The sequence below is a fragment of the Leuciscus leuciscus genome (genome assembly GCF_965113295.1).
Source record: "Leuciscus leuciscus genome assembly, chromosome: 5".
Taxonomy (NCBI): Eukaryota; Metazoa; Chordata; class Actinopteri; order Cypriniformes; family Leuciscidae; genus Leuciscus; species Leuciscus leuciscus.
In genome coordinates, this window is record NC_138729.1 from 20371783 (window position 1) to 20396298 (window position 24516).

The 24516-nt window shown below is 38.2% G+C and overlaps 1 protein-coding gene and 1 long non-coding RNA gene across 8 annotated transcripts in view; one reads left to right on the forward strand and one right to left on the reverse strand.

Moving 5' to 3' along the window:
* Positions 1-24516, forward strand: part of mctp1a (multiple C2 domains, transmembrane 1a) — a 201090-nt gene that overhangs the window by 98050 nt on the left and 78524 nt on the right. For 5 of the 7 annotated variants that reach the window (XM_082170002.1, XM_082170004.1, XM_082170005.1 and 2 more), the window contains exons 3-6: positions 13507-13649; positions 13909-13988; positions 14483-14594; positions 16955-16993. In XM_082170002.1, the coding sequence (XP_082026128.1) occupies positions 13507-13649; positions 13909-13988; positions 14483-14594; positions 16955-16993 (374 nt within the window). The remainder of the gene's footprint in view (positions 1-13506; positions 13650-13908; positions 13989-14482; positions 14595-16954; positions 16994-24516) is intronic. The other 2 variants (XM_082170003.1, XM_082170008.1) reach the window with 1 other exon arrangement.
* The window catches only part of LOC309499039, a 90895-nt gene that overhangs the window by 63242 nt on the left and 3137 nt on the right, over positions 1-24516 (reverse strand). The window contains exon 2 of the long non-coding RNA XR_014206112.1: positions 21969-22183. This is a non-coding gene — a long non-coding RNA (uncharacterized lncRNA). The remainder of the gene's footprint in view (positions 1-21968; positions 22184-24516) is intronic.

Here is a 24516-nt window from a genome sequence, read left to right on the forward strand (position 1 = left end):
ACATAACCTTGGTTCCCTTTCGAACGGTCAGTTGTATTGCAGCTATATGCTATGGGGAACCAATCCAATCATGCAGTGCTATGTTAAGCATAACGACATGTTCTATGACCCAAGTTGGGATGCTTGAACAAGGGTCCAAGTAAGGGTCTAAATCTGACATGACGCCTTGATAGGGCAAGACCCTAGTAATGATGGCCTGGCTCCTACAGAGGCCAGCTCAATCATACGGAAAGGATGTGTGCCTGCAGTGCAGGGACTTCTAAGTTATAAAATCTGGCGAAGGTAGACGGCGAGGACCAGCCAGCCGCCGTGCATATATCGCCAATTGATCAGAGCTCACTCCACTAGAGGCATGGCCTCCTCCTGGGCATGGTCTTGTGGAGGATGTCTTTTATGTTAAGCCATTTTTCTTCCAGATTTGTTGCAAGGTATGATGTCACAAATGTATTTTTATTATAGAAATACATCATAATAGAAAATGTCCCATTACAAAAAAAGAAAGAAAAAAAGAAAATATATGTTGCTGTCTAGTCTGAAAATTACCTCAGATTTTGGACCAGAAAGTTGAAGTTTTACTTTTACTCATTTGTAAACATTTCTAGGCATGTTGCATAACTTGCTTTCTGGGAATACCCCCATCCGGTTAACATAATTGTGTGCCAAAAGAACAAGATAGTGGAGGGAGAGAGAGGGAGAGAATACATTTATCAACGTTACACTGCCCCTTGGTGGCTACGTGTCATAAATTACACATCTAGAGTACTAGCTACTGCTTAGTAGCTTTTTTCATGAAATGCTGTTATTGAAATGGCCACAGTTTATTGGCCACTAAAACTGACATGATAATTGTCTTTTGATCTATTGTAGAAAAGCACAGCTCAACTGAAGTGGTTGCCAGGCTTCAGTACCAGTTTGTCAGTGTCGTCATTGCTGGCAAAGGCAGTTCCACTCTGATGCTTATTTGTGTTATTTGTGTGACTGAGAGTGTTAGATGGCTGCACAATTAATGATTGAACACCATGGTCTCATTGCCAATATTACGAAGTGTGTGAATTTTAGTCAAAACTTATCACATGCTTGCCAGACTAATGTGACCCATCAATCCAACTGATGAAAAAGTTGAGGTTCTGAATAGATTAAACATTTTAACCAAATTAATTACATTATTATGTATCAGTTTCCTCCATTTACTAGGAGCTTACAGAGCAATTTCAGCTGATCTGGATGTTTGACTAGCGCACTAAGAAAGACACATGAACAAACACCCACAGAACTGATCTTGTGACCTCATGCACACTCACATATAGAATAAATTGTAAATAACAATTAGGTCTAAATCATCATTAGACATTTTAACAGGATCCAGAACAGACAGTTTACCAGACCCAGATCAGCTTTGTCTTTCGTCTCTGAGTAAAGCTTGTCCAGAAATCGAGAGGTGTGATGACTGTGGCTGCTTAAATCAGATGTTGCTATGGTCTCTGTACATTCACACCATTTCTAAACATTGTCTTGTTGCAGTTTGTGTTTGATGCTGAGAGATACATAGTGCCACCACAGTGAAATGTGTTGAATTGCTTTTTATAGTGTGTTGACCTCCGAAGGGGAAGTCTGCTGTCATTCAGGGTTTAGGTTTTGCACACACAACAGCGCTTACAAGTATCTGACGACCACAGTAAAGCAGGAACATCAGTGTTGTCTTATACAGTAAATCTCAAAGCTGCAGGAAACTGCACTGATAGTCAGACTGTAAACAGCAGTCACAATTACAACTGCAAACACATTATGCATTTTGTATAAGTTTATAAATAATGACAACAACAATAAGAACATTTATTTCTTATTGTCTGTGTAATTCTTTGAGCTTAATTCTGTGAATCTGTTTTCCTCTTATCACAGTATTCACATCGGCGTTGTAACAAAAATCTGTCAGTCATAGAACACTTAATGACTCATCACTAATAATTTATTTATTTATTATATAAATGGCTTGTTTATATATTTATGATAACGCTGATCTACAATTTTTTAGAGGTTGTCTGCTTCAGAGATAAAATGTGCTATTTATTATGTATTTTGATATACTGAATTCAAATATGACAATTCAAACAACTGATTGGCTACTGTCTCCAAGATATTTAAGTTTTTACCTTTTACGTCTATGTATATTGTGTAGATGGCACCTGTCCTGTTTATGTAACACTTTAAAAAACAGCAAAAGTGTTGTAACTTTATAAACCTTTATTCATCTTCTTCTTCTTCATCATCCTTTCTGGTTTTACTTAAGATCCCTTGCCTTTATTAGTCACTTATCCTCTGCCATTCCAAGTCAAGGTTGTATATACTGACCAATACGCTGATTTCACGCAGCCGTTATTTTGAAATCGAAAGCGAGGCTCCGGTGGGAAGAAAACCGGAAGTGTCGCCTTTAATCACAGGAGAGTCGTGAATGCGATGGCGTATTGTTGTGTTTAATGATGTTGTGTCAATTCTAAAAATGTACATACATTTCTTTCATACTTTAGACTATAAACAGTGAAATTAATTTATAAATAAAATATTTTTTTATATATAATTCAGAATGTAAAAACAGAAGAAGGAATGAACTATATACATATCCTATATTGAATATTAACATCCAATAGTGTAAATCGCGGCAGCAGCTTCAGGTTGGTAATCCAAGGCATTGTTGTTTATCTTTACTTCCGGGGTTCTTCCCACCGGAGCCTCACTTTCGATTTCAAAATGGCGGCTGCGTGAAATCAGCGTATAGTATATCTTGAAAACTAGAGCCAATCAACAATTTTAAGCATAATTTTCATTCTCAGTGACCCTGAATTAAAGTTTGACTACATTTATTTTAGAAGCATTTTGGCTGTAGACCAGTGTAATATAACTTAATTGAACCAAATCTCTTCACAAAGCACCGAATGAAGCCACTGAATACATGTTTTATGAGAAGAGAAATATATAAAAAAGATTTGAGTTGTTCCATTTTTATTGAAAATACAGTGAAGGAAACAGGGAGAATCCTTATGGGGGAAAACAGCTTAAACCAACAAAGGCAGCCTTAGGTTGGTTTAAGCTATATTTTAGAGCAGGGTTGAGGTCAAGAAATTATCTTAGCTGCTTATGAACTCAAAGCAAACAAAAATACAATTACGTATTATTACTATATATATATTTTTTTTTTTTTTTTTTTGGTTTCCGGCCAAGATAATGGTTTAAATTTCAAGCTAGCTGGGCTTTTAGATTCACAGTGGCACAACTTGTATAGGTCCATAAAAAATGCAGTTAGAGAGCAAATGTGCAGGTGTTAATATATTGATGTAAGGGCAGAGAAGAAATCGCTTACCACTCAGCACACTATGACCCTGCAGTCACACACAGTGCAGCCATCTATTGATCCTCCTGTGAACGGATCTTTTGGTGCTCACTCATGTGTTGTGATGGGCAGTTTGATGAATGTGATGGGGAATGTACTCTGGGAAATTCCCCTATTCTGTGCATATTCAGTTGTGGTGGATGAGAAATCGTTCTTTATCAGAAATTTTGCACATTTTATTCAGATTAATGACAAATATCTTTCAGTGCCCATAATGCTGAATGCTGTGGTTTAGGTGATGTCAAAGGCAGAGATGTGGCATACATCAGACCCGCAGTTAATGTGTCAGCATTTTTCCCCCCAAGCATTTTTTTTTCCACCACAGAACTTTCCGATAGGTTGTTCAGTGCTGCAGACAAGGATGCATTGCTCTCTCTCTCTTTTTTCTTTTTTTTTTCTGCAATATTCTGTGCAATAAGGTTTCATTTGTTTACATCAGTTAACATTGGTTACCATTAAGAATACTTCTGCTGTATTTATTCATCTTAGTTAATGTTAATCTTCAAATATTGTTATGGACAACAGAGTGGTGCAGGGATGATGTATTTTTGTAGACCAAAACCCGGAAAATAGTTATCATTTTATCATTTTAGCATTTCCTGTTCCATAGTCCTGAAGTCAATGGCTTTTTTTGTATGGGTTTTTGGTTAAATGCTTGAAAGAAGCTCTGTGGTGAACACAAGCTCAAGATATTTTCACGTTTTATTCTACAGTATAAAATACATCAGTAATGCCTTCTTGTGATTAAAAAAAAAAGCTTTTACTTGTCTTGTAATGACATTAAACGTCAGCCGAACAGGAAAACTCATCTATTCACTAGTCCACTTTCATAGCCTCGTTGTGTTTATAATTGCAGCCTTGGAAACTATTCTAACCTGAACTTTCAATGTTTTCAAACAAAGACTGAAAGAGTTGTCGTAAGTTTAGTGATAAACTTAAAATTAATAAAAGTTGTGCTCATTTGTGAAGATTATCACATTCATTAGAATCATAAGCTTTTGTTAGTCACAGACCTTATTTTCTGCAATAATCCAAAACATAATGGAAAAATCCTATTGGGTTTTTGTGGAGGGACTGGTGATGCTAGTCTGGTGATGCTAGTCCCGCGTAGCCAGATCTTCATGTCTGACTGCAGAAGGTCTGGACTCCATGGCAGCTTTCATTGGCCAAGGGCCACCCAATAGGCCATCTGACTGGGATATAAAGCAACCAGTCATCAGTTTTGTTCAGCGTCATGTTTAGGGGATTGGAAATGAAAATTCGATGTCCCTACAATAACAAACCGGTGTGTAAAACTCTTGGACGTATTTTAAAGAGTCTTTACAATGAACTTCACATACTTTTGACAGACCAGTGTTTAGGTTGTTCTGATAATTAGCTTGTTACAGTTGTAAACACGGCGACTTTCTTCTTCCGTGAGGGGGTTTGGCCGTTAAAGGATGGGACACACACTTCTCCGAGAAAATCTTGTAGAATTCAGATGATGACTTTGAAACTCCTTAATGTTTACAATTGTGTGTGCTATATGCATCAGACATTCAGCCAACAGTCCATGGGCGTGACATCTGAGACTATAGGGTGATGCTAACTTCTGGGTTGGTTTACAAAAATACATCATTACCACATTATGGGGTAACATTTACTTAAATTGATATGCTGATAATATAATTTAAAAGTAATTAAGATTTTATTTGTGGTTTCAGTGGTTATGGTGTATTTATCATACTATGTGATGTGTTTACGTAATGTGAATTGTATATATTGAATGGTTTAAAGTGTATACAAAGTTAAATATTCCCTCCAGGTCTTCTTTGGTCTTTTCCTTTACCTTGAAATGGAGACAAACCGACTTCTTGCAGCCATCTCATGGTGCATAAACATAATTCACAGCTGGGCATCAACATTCAGAGACAAACAGATTGCTTACATTGTCATTATCTAGAGTCAATGACTCCTCTTGAATTTGAATGTAGTTTATTGCATTATTTAGATGAATGACTCAGTGTCTGAACGAACACTAGGATCGGCGTTATGGGTGGATGAATAGGAAAATAACATCTTGTGTTGGTGTTGTATATCTCCTGAATTGAAGGGATGGATTTCAGTGGTATAAAGTCAGTGAATTGGTTTTTATATGTAAAGGCTGTGGAGATTTGCAGCCAGAGGTTTGCTTAGCTGGAGTTTTGTTTTCATGTTTTTATAAACATTTTGTGTTTTTGATGGAAAAAACATTATCCCCCGGTTTCACAGACAAGGCTTAAGCTTAGTCCCAGACTAAAATGCATGTTTCAGATGTTTTTTCTTAAAATATGTCTGTGCCATTGTTTTATCTCAAGATGCACCCCAGCAATGTTTTTGGGCATGTTTATAAAAGCTACTTAAATATCCTAATTGAACTAAGGCCTAATCCTGGCTTAATCTAAGACCTGTTTGTAAAACCAGGCTACTATGTACTTACATCAGATTTTTTTTTACGGTACAACGTACTTATTGTGTTCATGTTGTTTTGAAAAACACTTTTGCTTCTATTGAGGTTGGAAACGGGTAAGGTTAGGGACAGCTTTGGTGGGATGGTTAGGTTTAAGGGTAGGTTAAGGTGTAAAGGAAGGGTCAACAGTGTAATTACAGCTGTAATTACTTGCTTATATATTTAAATATAAGTATAATGTAAAAAAATGCAATAAGTGCATTGCAACCAATTTATAATTTAAATGTTAGTATAGTAGCTAAAGGCATCTAATATAAAGTGGGATCAAATACTATATATATAAAAAACAAACAAAATCAAAACAAAACCCAGTGCCAGCGAAGAGTGCGCAGCATGTTGTCCAGGTTTGATTATTGTACTAAATGTCTCAGTGTGTTTCTCTCAGTGCTCATCATAACCTCTGAGGAAAGCCTCTGTAATGTCATTAAATCAGCACTGAGAGAAACACACTGCAGAGGTGTTGAATGGGGATTCCCTGCCAGTGAGCTGCTGTAATTTAAGTGATCGTATATGGAGCTGTCATCAGCATGCCCACACCAACACTTTTACGGTGTAACATACTCCAGTCTGCAGTTTTTGCAGATGAGTGGATGGTCATAGATACATGGACAAATGCTACTCAAACTTTTAAAGGGATAGTTATCTCAAAAATGAAAATATTGTCAATCATTTACCCGTGTTCTTGTTTTACTGCTCTTTTCTGTACAATAAAAGTGAATAGTGACCCAGAAGCTTTCGAGTTTCATAAATGACAGAAAGCATTATAAAATGCATTACTCATGCACGTTGGTCTTCTGAAGTCATTCAATAGCTTTATGCGATGAACATAGTCGTTATACACTGATAGTCTCCATTGCTTCAGATCTCATTCTTGTTCACATACAGTATATTCTAATGTGTCAGTGGTGCCAAATTTGAATATGCTTGAGATTTGCAAGCTATTAAAACTTGAATTTGGTCTTTTGCTATCAAATACTGATGCAGCATCACATTCACTCTTTTACTGCTGGATAATGCATCTCTGAACAGGGACACGCAGGTTTCTGCAGAGCAGAACGTGAGCTGAATTTAAACATTAGGAGGTTGATTGATTCCCGTTAAATCCAAGACTTTATATAGTCATAATATTGACCTATCTCTCGGCATTGTTGTTTGCCAGAGTAATGAAATTGAAGGGATCACTTAAATCTAAGATGTGTTTACTGTGGTTTGGCACAACAGACTGTGTGATTGTCCAATTATTTGTTGCATTTTGTGCACAGTGTAACAGTTATGTTAAGTTTCAATTTCATGGACTTTTAGTTTGTTTATCTTCATTCTTCAGTTTACTGTTTCCTTTGTTCTAGTTTCCTGCCACTACCTTTTGTCATGGTGATTCATTTAATAATAATAATAATTTGTTACATTTATATAGCGCTTTTTCTGAGACCTCAAAGCGCTTTACATAGAAGGGGGGAATCTCCTCAACCACCACCAATGTGCAGCATCCACTTGGATGATGCGATGGCAGCCAATATGCCAGAACGCCCACCACACACCAGCTTATTGGTGGAGAGGAGACAGAGCGATGAAGCCAATCAGTATATGGGGATGATTAGGAGGCCATGATGGACAGGGGCCAAGGGGCAAATTTGGCCAGGATGCCGGGGTTACACCCCTACTCTTTTTCGAAGGACATCCTGGGATTTTTAATGACCACAGAGAGTCAGGACCTCGGTTTAACGTCTCATCCGAAGGACAGTACTCTTTTTGGCAGTATAGTGTCCCGTCACTATACTGGGGCATTAGGACCCACACAGACCACAGGGTGAGCGCCCCCTGCTGGCCTCACTAACACCTCTTCCAGCAGCAACCTGGTTTTTCCCAGGAGGTCTCCCATCCAGGTACTAACCAGGCTCAGCCCTGCTTAGCTTCAGTGGGCAACCAGTCTTGGGCTACAGGGTGATATGGCTGCTGGCAAACATTTAAGGAGCACAGCTGTCAGCATTCCGTTCATTATCATTCTGTATTTAAAGGGATAGTTCACTTTAAAATGAAAATTCTGTCATCATATACTCACCCTCATGTTGTTTCAAACCTGTATGAATTTCTTTCTTCTGCTGAACAGAAAGGAAGATATTTAGAAGAATGTCAGTAACCAGACAGTTTCTGGGTCCCATTGACTTGCATAGTATATTTTTTTCCTACTATGGAAGTCAATGGTTTCCTTCATTTTCCAGTATCGTTTGTGAAGACTGTTAAAGACTCTTGCTACTTAATCCTTCTTCGTCTTCCTTGGAACTAAGCATGACAGAATTCTGGACCAAAATAAGTAAAATGGATATCGCAGCCCAGTCTATCGATCTTGCTTGAGAGAACCTTGCTATCTTAGAGTACACTGCCCGATTCTGTCAACTGGCTGTGAAAACGGACCTTAAAGGTGCCCTAGAATGTGAAATTGAATTTATCTTGGCATAGTTAAATAACAAGAGTTCAGTACATGGACATGACATACAGTGAGTCTCAAACACCATAGTTTTCTCTTTCTTATTTAAATCTCGTTTTTGAAAAACACCCCTGAAAAACAGGCGAATCTCCACATAACACCAACTGTGACGCAACAGTTGGGATCATTAATATGTACGCCTCCAAAAATGTGCATATGCCAGCCCATGCTCAGTGCCAGGCGAAACTGCACAGCCGAATCATCAGAAGTTCTGCAGGTGAAGAAACAAGCAGGAGGAGGATCATAGGGAAAATGGCAGATCTATCTATAATCTATCTATATATAATCGGATACCGCTACAGTTTAATTCGAAGTTGTTAGTTGCTCTGCCCATTTCACCGCGGACTTTTTTTCTAACCTGGAACAATATCAAGCAGCCAGGCTTCTCTCGGCGTCTCATACTGACGAAGGGGGCAATTTCAACTAACGTTATATTCCCGCAAGCGGTAAGTAGTGATTTTACTAACGGTAATTTACACTGTTATTTAGATCCAGCGCGATATTGTTTTTTTACTCGAGAGACATTGTGGCTTGCAAACGAGCGAACGAAGCATGGCAGTTGCTCAGTGTTTGGATGTACAAATGAACACAAACATATATTTTTTAGCTCCTTCATCCGAGCCTCTGGAGAACCAGTAGGTTATGTGAATTTCTGATGTGTAATTGTTCAAATTCAGACAAATAATCTTTCTCTCAAAGTCGTTCAACACTATTTATGCATCAGTAAATCGCGTTGCAGTGATAAGATCTTCATTCACGCGATCAACAGACTGTCATCTGCTCAATGCTCACTGCAACCTTTTATGTGATGGGAATAGATCTAAATACTTAAAAAACTTCTCACGATTTATTAATCCCGATAGCTGTAATAGTAAAAACGTATAAAAGCTGTAATAGTAAAAGTTTTCCTGATAGCTCTACATTTAATGCCAGATATTTCATATGCAAGCATGTCAGCCAATCACAGCAGAGGGCGTTTACACTGAAGTCTCACAGCAGACACGCCCCTTCAAACTGAGTGTTCAAATCAAAGGATAAAATCAGGCTAGGAAATATGCCTTTTATTTCTAAATTATAACAAATTTTGATCTAAAAAACATACTAACATTATAAGGGCACACTAGGAAACATTATAAAATAATAAAATAATCCATTCTAGGGCACCTTTAACGATGAGACTCTAAAGTCTCTGTATTGGACTGGAGCCAACTGTTATTCCCCCCTTGACCTACCTGACATGAGTGAAGGAACCTGGAGAGAGGCGATCCTCCATGTTTGCAGTGTGCCTACTCTCAGCTGATGCTAGCGTTAATGGCCACTGCAGAGCCATAGCACTTGCCCACTGCAGGAAAAGAGCCCAAGCCCACCACAGAGCTGGAGACCGTGCTGATGCCCGCCACTGATCCTGAGCCAACGGCAATGCCAACAACGGTGCCGGAGCGTGAGGCCACATCTTTCCGGGAGCTGAAAGTAGCTGCCCAGTCTGAGTGCCGTCTTCTATCTACGAGCCGGTGGGAAATAGACAAGAGCTGGATGAGGATGACCGCCTCCTTCCTTTGATTCCATCCAGTCCAAAGCCAACATCGCCACTGGGCGTAACCAGCTCAGAGACTGTTATGCCATTGAAAATACACCCACCCTGCCTCCCTCTCCCACCTCCTCTGCCCAGGCTAGTCGGTCCCTCTGCCCTGCCTTCGCTGGTGCCCTTCAGTTCCTCTGCTCCTCTATTGGTTTTTACCTGTTTGGATCCGCTGTGGATTTCTAGTTTGCCAGCTCAGCCAAGGTGTTCCACCTCAGACCTCCAGGGCCTGTAGCTCCAACTCAGCCTGTCGAGTAGTTGACTCCGCCTTGGCTCCTCCCTTCCTTGGCTCCACCCATGACAGTCGTCCCATCGGCTCCACCTTGGTCGGACATCGCCCTGCCTGCGGCGCAGACTTTCGAGCCTTCAGCTGCGCTTTGGATCTCCACCCCTTTGGCTCCATCTGGCTCCACTTTCCCTGCTGCTGTCTGCTCCGCCCTGGTTCCTTCCACTGGAGCTTCCTTGACCAATCCCTTGTCCGCCTCCTGAACCACATCCTAAGCCATTTTACGGCGCAAGGCCGCGCCTTCCCGGAGGAGGGAGTTCTGCAACAGTTATGTTTAGTTAGTTCCATTTTCACGGACTTTTAGTTTGTTTATCTTCAGTTTCCATTGTTCTAGTTTCCACTATCTGTTGTCATGGGGATTCATTTAACCAGCGCAGCTGTCTGCATTCAGTTCATTATCATTGTGTATTTAAAGGAAGACTTCGACTTTTTGGGACTTTAGCTTATTCACCGTATCCCCCAGAGTTAGATAAGTCCATACATACCTTTTTCATCTCCGTGCGTGCTTTAAGTCTGTTTGACGCACCCACCGCTAGCCTAGCTTAGCACAAAGACTGGATGTAAATGGCTACAGCTAGCATACTAATCCCAATAAGTGACAAAATAATGCCAACATTTTCCTATTTACATGTTGTGATTTGTATAGACACAGTGTGTACAAATAACAAGGTCATACGAGACACAGACATTTTTTTTTAACGTTTAAATACTGGGAACTATTTTATCAGAAGGCGAAGCACTGCTACTTGGGCGGAGTGATTAGCGCAGCACCCGAGAAGCGCCGTACCGTCAACAAAACCAACGTGACTAACTAGCTAGTAGCGAACGTGATTCGTGATCATGGCTGACTTTGAGGAATTGTCAGAGGATTTTTATCATGATTTTTATTTGGTATCAAACCAAGATCCAGAACCATATCGTTTTGAGCCAGAATACACAGACGAGGAGTTACAAACTTTGGAAGCTGATAGACAAGATAAACAGACTGAGGTCGAGGGGAGAATCAGAACGGGAGTAGCCTACTATTTCACAAACAAGGTCACTGTTTATCAAAAATGAAAACTGCCCATCCCCCCCTCCAATTCATTAGCAAGTTGAAGGCTACAGTCCTGAAAGTTACCTTTAGCGCCGCTTATTTGTTACTGGGGTGATAGAGCACGTTTGTGACAACACAATACTAATATTACAGGGGATACATGGAGCCCGGGAACAACTGTAATAGTAGTGAGCACCCTATACATGTAATAGTGTCACTAAGGTTACATTACATCTAGCTAATGGCACTGTAACAGTAAGCTAACGTTAGTCATCTAAAAACATAACGGAACACTTACCGCAGCCGCAGGTGATCCACTTTGTCCTGTCTTTATTATCGATGGGATGGCCGTATCCTTCAGCACACGTTTCATGGTCCGTGTGGCAAATTCCATTTTTTTCAAAATAGTCGTCCCCAGTGAAATGTTCTGAGCAAACACGATAGTCCTTGATGATGTTTACAGGTGTGTTTGGATCTATATCCAGAGCAAGTAGCCATTGATTCATCAGGTCAGCGTTTTTGGTTGGAATTCTATGAAACATCATGGTATTACCTGGTCTCCCCTGTTTATTGTCGCAGCTCTTTACAATACAGCGAACACCCATGATTGTAAACTTTGCATTTACTATCTAGTAATTGCTGACTCTATTACTCCAACTCTGAGCGAACTCTCTGCTCCTCACCACGGCTCTTCTCGGGTGCTGCGCTAATCACTCCGCCCAGGTAGCAGTGCTTTGCCTTCTGAGAAAATAGTTCCCAGTATTTAAACGTTTAAAAAATGTCTGTCTCATATGACCTTGTTATTTGTACACACTGTGTCTATACAAATCACAACATGTAAATAGGAAAATGTTGGCGTTATTTTGTCACTTATTGGGATTAGTATGCTAGCTGTAGTCATTTACAGTCTTTGTGCTAAGCTAGGCTAGCGGTGGGTGCGTCAAACAGACTTAAAGCACGCACGGAGATGAAAAAGGTATGTATGGACTTATCTAACTCTGGGGGATACGGTGAATAAGCTTAAGTCCCAAAAAGTCGAAGTGTTCCTTTAAGTCTCTCAGTTTGGGTCTACATGCTGTTTAGTTTGCTATTACCTTTGGATCTACTTTGCTTTACTTTATTAAAGAATGTTGCTACTTAATCCTTCTTCGTCTTCCTTGGAACTAAGCCTGACACACAGAATGTTACTTAAAATTTTTACAGCAAAATTAGGCTAAAGATTTTATAGACAAATTTGATTGACGTACAATATGACTTTTTTTTTTTCAGTACAAATACATTATTTATATATATATATTTTAGTTATTTATTTCTAAAATTCTTGATTGATCAGATTCGCATGGCAAGTGCTGTGATTTTACATCTCTGGTTGATATTATGCTATGCTTCATGTCTCAGAGTAATGAAGTGTAGATCCTGATCCACTGCAGCAAAGTCAGAGCAGGTCAGGTGACACATGAGGATGCTGTGCACATTTAACACTGAACACACAGTGACATCTAGTGGTCTCTTATGAAAACTGCACTGTTGCAAACCAATTGAGTCGAATATCAAGATGTTGCTTTTGCAATTTTAGGGAACCAAGTAACTTAGACAAGTCTCTTAATGTATTAACATTGTGGAATATCACATTCACACACATTCAATGTTTTTATATGCTCTGTAGTTGTTCCTTCTGTTATTTCTCAGGGTATATAATGAGGCTCTGTCATGTTGATTATTATTCAATGGTGTATTTGAATTTGCACTCACTGTATTTAGACTGCCCTTGGCTCCACACAACACACTTATCCACTCTGATTTTAGTGCTTGAGCCAATAAGGGTTGACAGTTAAGGTCACATGACCCAAATATTTCTGCCTCTACTCCCTCAGACCAATTTGCAAACACAACTACTCCATGGGAAAGACAGAGCCTTACAGCAAAAAAGACATTTGTGCATACATCATTGAACATGATAAATGTGTCCATATGAACATAATTATGTGTTTGTTGTTGTCAGCAATAAGAATTTATTGCATCATCTCAGTCTGAGACTGTTTTATAGCTAGATGATGTAAGATTGTATTCCAATTAATTTTCTCAGTGAAGATGTATCTTTCTCTTGCAGTATTTGGAAAGTGTTTCCAACCAAGTTTGCCTATAACACCATGTTCTAGTTTTGTAGTAGAAAAAAAGGTTTTATTTACTACAGTTGTTTTGAATAACAGTCAAATATATTGTGCGTTTTTCTTGTTGTATTGACAGGCACCAGTGACCCATATGTGAAGTTTAAGATCGCAGGGAAGGAGGTTTTTCGCAGCAAGACAATCCACAAGAACCTGAACCCAGTATGGGAAGAGAAAGTCAGTCTGCTGGTGGAGAGTTTGAGAGAGCCGCTCTACGTGAAGGTAAATGATAAATAACAGTTTGAGTGCTTCGCTCCAGTCATTAAATTGATTATGTAGAGTTTTTTATTTGCTGCTGAGGCATTAGTGCTTATTTATTGTGTTTGATTCAATGCAACTAATGGAGATTGTAAAGAAGCCAATCTGTATATTTACACTTTTTAACTGAACACACACTCTTACAGTCACAGTAACTCCTGCTTCTGTTCTTTGTCGTGTGAAATGACATGCCTTACTGTCGTGTGTTTTCTATCCTCTGCAGGTCTTTGACTATGACTTTGGGCTGCAGGATGACTTTATGGGCTCTGCATATCTCTATTTAGAGTCCCTGGAGCACCAAAGGTCGTCGGATGCTTTGTGACACATTGACACATCTGAAACACAATCACAAGTCACAGTCTAAAATTATTCACTGCTGCCACCTAGTGATTTTGCATATGCAAAAAAGCTCTATTATAGTTAACTAAAACTAAAACCATAAAAAAAACTTGAATTAAAAGAAACAGTAACTAGAATTAAAAAAAAAAAAAAAAAATACTCAAACGTGTTGAAATTCAGGTGCCAAGCCACTTCTCATTTTCATTTAGCTTAACTTGTTGTACTAAAATAAACTAAAACTGAAATAAATAAAAATGTCAAAAACACAATAAAATTACAAAAATTTCAAGTAAAATGAAAATAAAAATGGAAAATAAAAACAAATTCAAAATATGAATAACTGTAAGGGTATCTCAATGATAGTAAACACATGAATGCTGTATGAAATGAAGAACATAATCTTTAATCATGGAATGTATTCGTTGTTCATACTGTAGGTTTTCTCTGTGCCCTTTTAGGAACTTGGATGTGACCATTGAACTCAAAGATCCCCACTATCCCAACCATGACTTGGGTTCACTGGATCTGACTGTCAAACTTGTCCCAAAAGAAGGAGACTTCAGGGAAACTGTGAGTATTTCATTTTCATATCTCTATGTTTTTCTAGCTGATGTGTTTAGGCTGAGAATATGAGCTGGAGGTGTGCGATGTGACATTGCTGGATCAGATGTGAACATGCAATATTTACTCATCATCAAACCTGAATAGATATTAAGATGATTCCCAAAAATTCCCATTGTTTCGTACTTTTAGGAAAATACATGCATTCCGTTTCCATATTTCTGTCTACATGGTTCCTACGGTCAGGGAAACCTGAATATATCAGGGAACTTATTTCTTCTTCAGCTCTACAGTACAAAGAACATTAGGAATTGTTCTTTACAAGTGTAATCTCTATAAAATGAATTTCATAAACACTTATCCAAACCTGTAAGTTTTTGGAAAGTCATGGAAATGTATTGGTAAGGAGGTTTGGGAGCTCAGTATCGAATTTAAAAAAATATATAGGCTACCGTATATATCTTTTAAAATGGAAATCTAAGGTAAACTCTTTGATTTTCACTACCGTTCAAAGGTTTGGGGTCCTTTTTTTTTTTTTTTTTAGAAATTAATCGTTTTTTTCAGCAAGAACACATTAAATAGATTTTTTTTATTTCAGATAAATGCTGTAATCTTTCTATTCTTCGAGTATCCTGCAAAAAATAAATAAAAATGGTTCCACAAAAATATTATGCAACTGTTTTTCAACATTGATTATAATAAGAAATGTTTCTTCAGCACCAAACCAGCAAATTAGAATGATTTCTGAAGGATCATGTGACACTGAAGACTGGAGTAATGATGCTGAAAATTCAGCTTTGCCATCACAGGAATAAATTACATTTTAAAATATATTGAATTAGAAAACAGCTATTATAAATAATAGTTTGACTTGTGTTTTTGATCAAATTTATGCAGCCTGCCTTGGTGAGCATATAAAAGACTTCTTTCTAAAACATTCGTACAATCGTACCGACCCCAAACTTGTGAACAAAAGTATATTTAGCCAAGGGTTTCAAATGGGTTTTCTAAGCAAATATACAGCATTTCACCCATTTGACCACAGTACAGAAGACTACAAATTTGTTTTCTGGGCTAGATGTACCTATGTCTGACCTGGATGGTATTTCTATTGCAAACTTCGGGTATAAATCTATTGTCTAGACTAGAGAATATGCTTGGCATTGGCGGGCCGAATTTCAATGAGAGGAGATGAATCCAGTTACCTATTAGCCAGCTAGTTCGCTAACAAATGCACCCTGTCTTTACATAGAGCCTAATGCAGTCATATATCTTATTTTTGCATATAGTAATTGTTGCTCTGGATGAAAGAGTACTTATTTCTCAGCATGTTTAACAGTGAGTTTATTGGGGAAATAAGGGTGTTTTATGTAGAACTATACCAAGAGAAACCTTATATTAGTAACTTAAGCTCTGAGTGAATTTAACAAACATGTAATAAGTATTCAAGGCAACCATCTTCTGATGTTTATTCTGCCTGATTAGTCTGATCATAACATGATTGTGGCTAAAAATGGTTTGGAATACTAAAGAACTGTATATGGTACCATATATAATACACTGTGTTTATATATTATGTTTCTTGAAATGTATTATGTGAAGCAGGATGAAAATGCAATGATAAACACTTCATGCAGTATTATGCTACTTTGTTGTGACGTGACATTTTATGGAATCTAGTTCATCATCACAGGAATAATATGGATTTTTTCATTTATAATCCAATTTTGTGTGAAAAAAAACGTCCGTTTTGGCAGCTATGATTATTATATATTTATTTTTATATATTTATGTAATAATATTTTGGCAGCAATTTGTTTCGGATATTTTGGCAGCAAATAATATTATTAGTATTTCTTTCTCAACGTATTAAGATATTACTTGTGGTTTCCGGAAGTGAAACATCAGCATATTGTATATTGTGGGATACAGTGATCTTTGTCATACTGTGCATATTAAACAGAATATAAGCAGGATGACCTCAACAATTAATTATGATCCAACCACTTATAAAACCTCTATGGATCTCTCTCTCTCTCTCTCTCTCTCTCTCTCTCTCTCTCTCTCTCTCTCTCTCTCTCTCTCTCTCTCTCTGTGTGTGTGTATGTGTATAATGGGTATGACTTGACTTAGTGTTGGTCAGCTAACAAAGCTTTGAACGACAACATTTTCTGATTTTCTCAGTTTCTATGTGATTTAGTAGTTTTATTAGCTTCTAATGGCTGCCCCCAGACCATAGCTTCCCCAGGCTGCCTCCTTATGACCCCTTGACTCTTCTGAACTGTATTCAGACTGGCTGTCAGGTTCACCTCTAACACCCTGTTAGAGAGGGCAAGGGGTGGCTTTATAATGCTTTGTCTCATTCACAGACCATGCTTATGAGAAGGAGCTGGAAACGATCCAGTAAGGTAATAACAGCATGAACTGATCCCTGCCTTCTCCAGTTCTCTGCTCAGACTGAAGAGGGCAGTGACCCCAGCCCTTTTCATTTTTTACCCCGCTTACTTTTTTTTCAGTTGTAAAACCGGCTTTTGCTGACTTTATTTTCTATGTGCTGCAATATGCAAGGTAAGAAACGCTGCCATCTGGTGTACAGATAATGAAGTGCACCTTTTTCAAGTGCTTTGTCCTGCCTTTAAATTTAAGGCTGAAATCAGATCCAAATTCAGGGCTGCTATAGTTTCCTTTGTGTATTGTAGCAACTGACTGAGAAAATAAAGCATTCTCTGTTCTTGCCATCTTCATATTGCATTGACTGCACGGTGCATGTGCTGCAGTGTTCTGTGAGGAGATAATGCACTTTATCATTGTTGTACACTTTAAAAGTGTACTTGATAACAATGAATATGCAGGATGTGATCAGAGCAACCACTTATTTATAACCTGGTGATTTTAAATATGTGTTCTTCTCTTACCTTGAAAATTATGCATATTTTGCCTGATTTAATGCCTCATAACATTATTATTATTTAAAAAAAATTCTTGGTAAATTTGTGTGGTGGGTCTGTGAACAATATCTTTTTCTAAATAAAACAAATAATTTTTTGCTCTTTATTTCATTGCTTTATCTATACATCCAAATGACAATTTTGGTCTCTGAACTTGATATATTTGTATGAAATCTTATCATTAACTAAAATTATTAAAATTGAAATAAAGCTGAAATAAAATAAAATAGAAATATTAGATTAAATGTTGCCTTGTAAACAAACTGAAGAAAATTTATGTTGAAGCACTAAAATTTATAAAAAATAATAATAAAAAAAATCGAATTAAACTGAAAATATAAAAATAAAATTGAATTCAAAATATTAATACAATTATAATATAATATAATATAATATAATACTAAAATAACACTTAAATATTTGAGGAGTAAATATGTAAAAAAGTTCTCAAAATAGCTGGTTGAATCATTATTTTCCTGTTGATCACTGTTTGAAACAATCTGTATTGTAAAGCGTTAAAAAGATAAAAGTGATTGACAGGTAATAATCAAATATTCCTATTCATTTTTTAAAAACCGTTAAGCTGTTCCTTGTCATCCTCACTATTGATCTTTAAGTTAAAATTCTGTTATAGGTTTATATTTATTTGCATATTATTTTCTTCCTTGTGTTCTGAATGGATTTTGTACTGTGTGAAAGTGGCATGTTGGTCTGGGACGGGAATAATGTACTATACTCTCTTTGTCTCTGGTTCATACGTGCATGTGGGAAGCAGACCTTTCTGTTGCCTGCTAAGTGAAAGTCCTAGTTTCAGTGGTAATTTGTGGTCTTCAAGTGGAGTCCCAGTTTAAGACATTTCTAACACGCAACCTAGTTGCATTGATTTGCGCTACTCAAGAGAACAAAATGCACAGCTCTCAGCTGCATGTTCCCAGCAGAGGTCAAGTAACTCCTATTTTGTTTAGTCTAATGTTAGAGCCCAACTTTCAGAGAGGCCCAGAAACATGAAAGTGGCTCTCCAGCATGTGGATAAGGACGTCCTGCTGAAAGGCTTACCCTACCCAAGCCTTTGAAGCTCCAAAGTGGGCCATGTTGGCTGGGACTCGGGAATACTGTAACAGCGCTACGATAACTACTTTTACACTGCTTGCGGTGCACACTTGGGTGTTTCTTCTATTTATACTCCCTATTTCTCTTTCATTTCCAAAATACTGTAAACGATGATCTCTGTATATGCAAATCAATTTGTAATTGATACATCTCCAAAATTAAGATTTCTGCTCTGATATACAGTATGAATTTAAAGAAAACTCCACCCTGAAGTTCATCCAAGAACAAAACTTTTGCTAACGCAGCTGTTAGCCAAAATTATGATTTTTTACATCCAGTTTTACTTAATCTGCTTCATGATTTTAATTTTTCTCCCTTTATCGTTTCAATGAGATAATACAGCCTTTTTATTCACTATTAGGCAACATCACATCAAAAATGAGCTTCTTATTTTTGGTCAGTGTCATTGGCAGAACTCTGAATGCTCATGTTAACCCACACACAAACACAAACATAGCCTAGTCACTTTACAGTGGTTGTGTGGAGTTAGTATATTGTACGAATATCTGGAGAGAATTGTCATTAGCTGCCTGCTTTTAACATCAAAGGTGTGGGGTTTTTTTTCAGAATGGGTTTGCTCTGAGTTTAATGAAATGCATTTTAAACAAAAAACATTTTAATAAGGACTCTATATTAATTAAGCACTGTCTGAGATATCTGTTAAAATAGTTTGTTTGGCAAGTGTCTTGCTGTGCTGAAGTCAAGAAGATATCTGATGCTCAAAGACTGCATTTGCTTTGGAGTTATTGGAATAATCCCAAAAAAACTCATATTTCAACAGCAAAAAAAGAAGAAGAGAGAAATAAGCCGCTTTTCCACCGTCTGGCCGAACAGTTCTCATTTCGTAACCGTTCCATTCCGGGCCGATCCGGGCCAGCCGGTACGGTTACGGTTTCATTTTCCACTGTGGGGCTGATAATTACCGCTCTTTGGAATGTAATACAAACTTGCAATCATTGCCTTGGTAACGTGATGGTTTACCGTGTTTCATCACTCAAATAGCGCGTTTAACCAGTTACAGAGAAACAGGTAGCCAGGCAACAGACAAAGTGACCAATTCTGAGTGGCGACGTCACTTCACGGATTCTAAAAGAATTCCGGGCCGAGAACGGTTTGTTATCGTCTGCCGTACCATACCAGGCTCAAGTGGAAACACAACTGGAACCGTTCCTTACCATTCTCAGAACTGTTTGGCCCAACGGTGAAAAAGTGGCTATAGTCTCGGCTATGATGTAACTCTTGTTCCCTGATGGAGGGAACGGAGACAAAAAATAATGTCAAAATACCGACACTAGGGGTCACCCTTGAGAGTCCCAAACACCTCTGACATATTCAGAAAAGACCAATGGAATTGGTATGTGGAATTTGCATACCAGGCCACGCCCGCGAACATACAGGTATATAAGGCAGGCCGGCTTGCACACACACTTCAGTTTTGTTCTGAGGAGCCAAGACAGCATCTCAACCCCTCAATGAGAGTTCAAGTTGTGGCAGGAGGGACACAATGTCTCCGTTCCCTCCATCAGGGAACGAGGGTTACACCAGTAACCAAGACATTCCCTTTCTGACTGTAACTTTCGACGATGTGTCAATATGCTGACACTAAGGGGTCTCTATACTAAACACCACAGCTTGAACTGTGTCACGAGGCATGGTGGTGCAATGTCACATGATTTCTTGGGTGTGCCTGATTAAGGTGATCACCTGTGTCTATTTAAAGTTGTCTTCAGTATTACATTAACATTGAGCCTGATGAAGACCTGAGGGTCGAAACGTTGCTAAAATAAACTCTTTTGGAGCAGTAATTTTCAGTGTGCGGACTTCACACTTCTTTATTTTGTCTATATTATTTAGTTGTCCTGCACCTGCGCCCAATCTGGGTGTTTGGGATGTGCACACCATTTTTGTATTTTTTGATTCTGCAAATGCGGGCAAGCCACCACAAAATTCTGCATCAATCCGAATCAACATTCACAGAACTAGGATTAGTCGCAACCCACCGCCTTTTTCCGGTACAATGAAGTAAGGGCTTTGTAAAACCCCTTCTTTATCCCAGCTGGAGGGACAGGTTCTATTGCGTCCTTCACCAGTAGGGCCGCATCCGCCGCAACCAAGACAGGGTGCTTGCCTGCCACCGAATCGCGATTGCTCTGATGACCCATCACGATGGCGCCAGAGGTGTCAGAGGAACAACTGTTTTTGACTTTCCGAGGCAATAATTTGAATCGCCTCAGTCTGTTTTTCTACTGCCGAGAAGTGCTGGGCAAAGTCCTCGACAGAAGGAAAGTGAAAAGGCCACCCCATGAGATAGGGTGTAGAGAAAGCGCACTTTGTCAAGCTCCCTCACCTCCACAAGGTTAGCCAAGGATGGCATTCTAGGTCCATGAATGTGGACATCGTCTGGCCGAGAGACTGCGTCGTGACTTTAGTTGCTCTGAGAGCAACCACAGTTGCAAATGCAGTTCCCGCATCAATCTCGGCTTAACACTACCCTCGTGCAGCTCTTTCAGAGGTTTTGCCTGATGGACCTGCAGGATCGCCATGACATGCAGGGAAGAGGCGACCTGTCCAACGGCACTATAAGCCTTCATCCCTAAGTAGGAATTAGTCTTACAGGCCGTTCCACCAGGTGATAGCGTTTATCTGTACACCCTGAATAGAGAGACCGCTTTTGTGATGAAATCCAGCAGTAGATGCTCTATTGCAGAGGTAAATGTATTTTTTCTCTTGCGAGAAGATGCTGGCTTAGGTTCCGAAGAACAAGGCTGATGTGTGTTTGCAAGCCTGCCTGCCTTATATACCTGTATGTCCGGTGGCGTGGCCTGGCATGCAAATTCCACACGCCAATTCCATTGTTTGTTTCTGAATACATCAGAGATGTTTGAGACTCTCAAATCGGCCCCTACTGTTGCTATTTCGACACAATGTCGGAAGTGACCTATGGAAAGGGAAGTTAAATTTCACAAAGTAAAGTGTATTAAAGTCCCCCGTGGTGAAAATGTTGTTTGTATGTCTATGTGGTGTTTTTAATATGCTTTAAGACAAACCATGTGCAAATTCATAAGTCCATTGCACCATTGCTGAGCATTTTCTCCTTAAAACTGCAGTGAACCAAAGACAATCTCAAAAAACGTGGTTTGAAATCGCTGGTGTTTCTTACGTCACAAACTACCTTGCAACCAATCACGTCAACGTGAGATCGACAACAAGCGAATCTCTGAGCTGGTGTGAGTGAGTAGAGGCGGGGCTAATTTGCATATTCATAGAACCGCATATACTGAATGAGGCAAGGGTGTGGAGTTACATTCAAGTTTTTTTTTTACACAAATAAAAAAAAAATTCACAGAAAAAACTTTTAAATATGTAATTTTGGTTATCAAAGATGAGTTTTAAGGGATCCCATTATTGACTATAGTGGGACTTTAAGACTAAACGTTTTTGCATCTTAATGTTGTTTTCATGTTAAAGTGATAGTTCACACAAAAATGTTTTATTCTGTCATCATTTACTCACTCTGAAGTTGTTCCAAACCCGTATGCACTTCTTTCTTTTGCTGAATACAAACGACAGGGTATATACAGAAATTCTTAAGTTGAATTTAATACCTTTTAATACCTTTTTTAATACCTTCACAATATTTTTTAATACCAGCGCGACTTCAAGATGCAACTGTAGCGGTGTAAAGCAATGAAATATCTTTCCAAAAATAATAAAACATTTCATCACAATTTAATGAGGTGATTATAACTTAACTTCAACCCTGGACTCAAAAACCAACACAGAGACAGATAGAGGTTGGTGGCCGATCCTGTCTTGCCCCGGTTTTTTTTTTTTTTTTAAGCTGTGATTTTACCACTTGATTTCATAGCTTTGTAAGATAAAATCCTTCTTTGCTAGACCTGATAATTATTTTGGTCTATAATCATATCAATATCAAAAAGTAGAATAAAAAAGTAGCATTAAAAAGTTTATTTTAACTAAGTCTAACTTTCTACCATAAACTGTACAATTGAATAAAATTAGCTGCCAGATAAAAAAATAGCTATTAGATAACTTGCTTTGCACTTTTTTTTTTCTGGTTTCACCTCACTCCAGTCTAAACTAAATGATTTTTTTTTTTTTTTTTTTTGGTAATGTTTCTACACATTATGATATAAGTAACCTGAAAATACTACGTAGTTTACATGCATGAATACATGAATTGTTTGTTTATGTTACTTAACAGTGCATTAACTAATGTTAACAAATACAACTTTTGATTTCAATAATGTAGGCTACTAGTAAATGGTGAAATTAACATTAAGAAAGATTAATTAATGCTGTAGAAGTGCAGTTTATTAATAGTTAATGTTAATTAATGTAGTTGACTAGAGTTTAATTAATGGAACCATTTTGTAAAATGTTACCGAAAATGTTAGAAGAAGATAAGGCAATTTATTTTAGCACAATTCACACCCAATGGTAATTCAAGAAATACATCTCCGAATACGCCACGTGAAACTTCGGTCTTCCGACCTTTTACCATCGTGTCAAAAGATTTTGATTAATTTGAGCGAGAGAGAGCAAGAGTGGAGAGAGTGCGCGCGCGCGACCGGGGCTCTCTGTGTTCTTTCAGTTAACATGTCATGCACCCTGTCACGAGCGCAGCAGTTATCTACATTAGGCTACTCACAGATCAAATAAGGCTTTGGCGGGCGCCCAAAAACATTCAGTGCAGCAGAAACCCCGATGTCTCTAATTACTGAAATAGAAGCGAACTCGCGAACAGGTTTGGCAGCAAGCAGGGATGCAAACACATGTATGGTCAAAAAAGAGAGAGGTTATCGAAGCCCTCGCCCTGCGGCAAATTTCCAGATACTTACATAATTGTGATGAATTTAGTTATTATTTTGCAGTGTAAGATTACAGTTAACACCTTTAAATATTACATAAATGTATTATGTATTTTTATTAAACTTAATGAGTGTATAAATCAGCAGCAAAAAGTAATTCTTGAAAAAATCTGCACAGTACTTTTATATAATCTAAACATGTTAATAAAAACAAATTAGTACTCTTATAAAATTCAATCAGGCAATCATACATTTCACAATTTTATATTATATATTAATGTCAAGAATTCAGAAGTGTATATATTTATATAGCCTACACTACACAGAAAATATACAATTAAATTATGCTTATTTTAAATGTATTGAGCAGGCTAGGTATAAAAACAAGTAATAAAAACTCGGTGAGTGTTTTAGCGCAATTTTCTCACCTCATGGGATCACAACACTAAGAGATAGTAAATCTTTTCCTGGATTTTTTTTTTTGTGCGTTCCCGAGATTAGACCTTCCTTAACATAATGCCGAAAACCCGAAGTCTCTAGGTGGTCTGGTTGAGGAGTAGATAGAAGTGCAAGATTGGTGCGCACAGACAGAACAGAAATCATGAGTTAACAAGCACAATTTTGTCCGGTGGAAAATTGCGCTAAAAAATATAGGCTTTTAATAATCTTTCAGTGCGCAAAACCATGATAATATGAAACGCTTCAAAACAGAGCGCGTATGCGCATCGCGGGTGCAGAATGATGTGCTCAAAGCAACATGGAGTCACAGTGTGCAGCGCTGCGCTGAACAAGTGCGCATTTAAAAGTTCACGGCACAAAGCGAAGAAATGTCGAGCGCACAAATCCTAGTGTATATCTGTCCAGCAGTTTATTGATCATTTGTTTCACAGTTTTAAATTCCAGTTATTGTGCGTTTGATGCCGATTCATTGTCCTTGTGATGTGTGTGATCTAACAAGCACACGGTAGTGAGTCGTTTAAAAACAGCAACAAACTCCAACAAAATAAAGTCATTTTATGCAAATCCACAGCCTTTTATCTA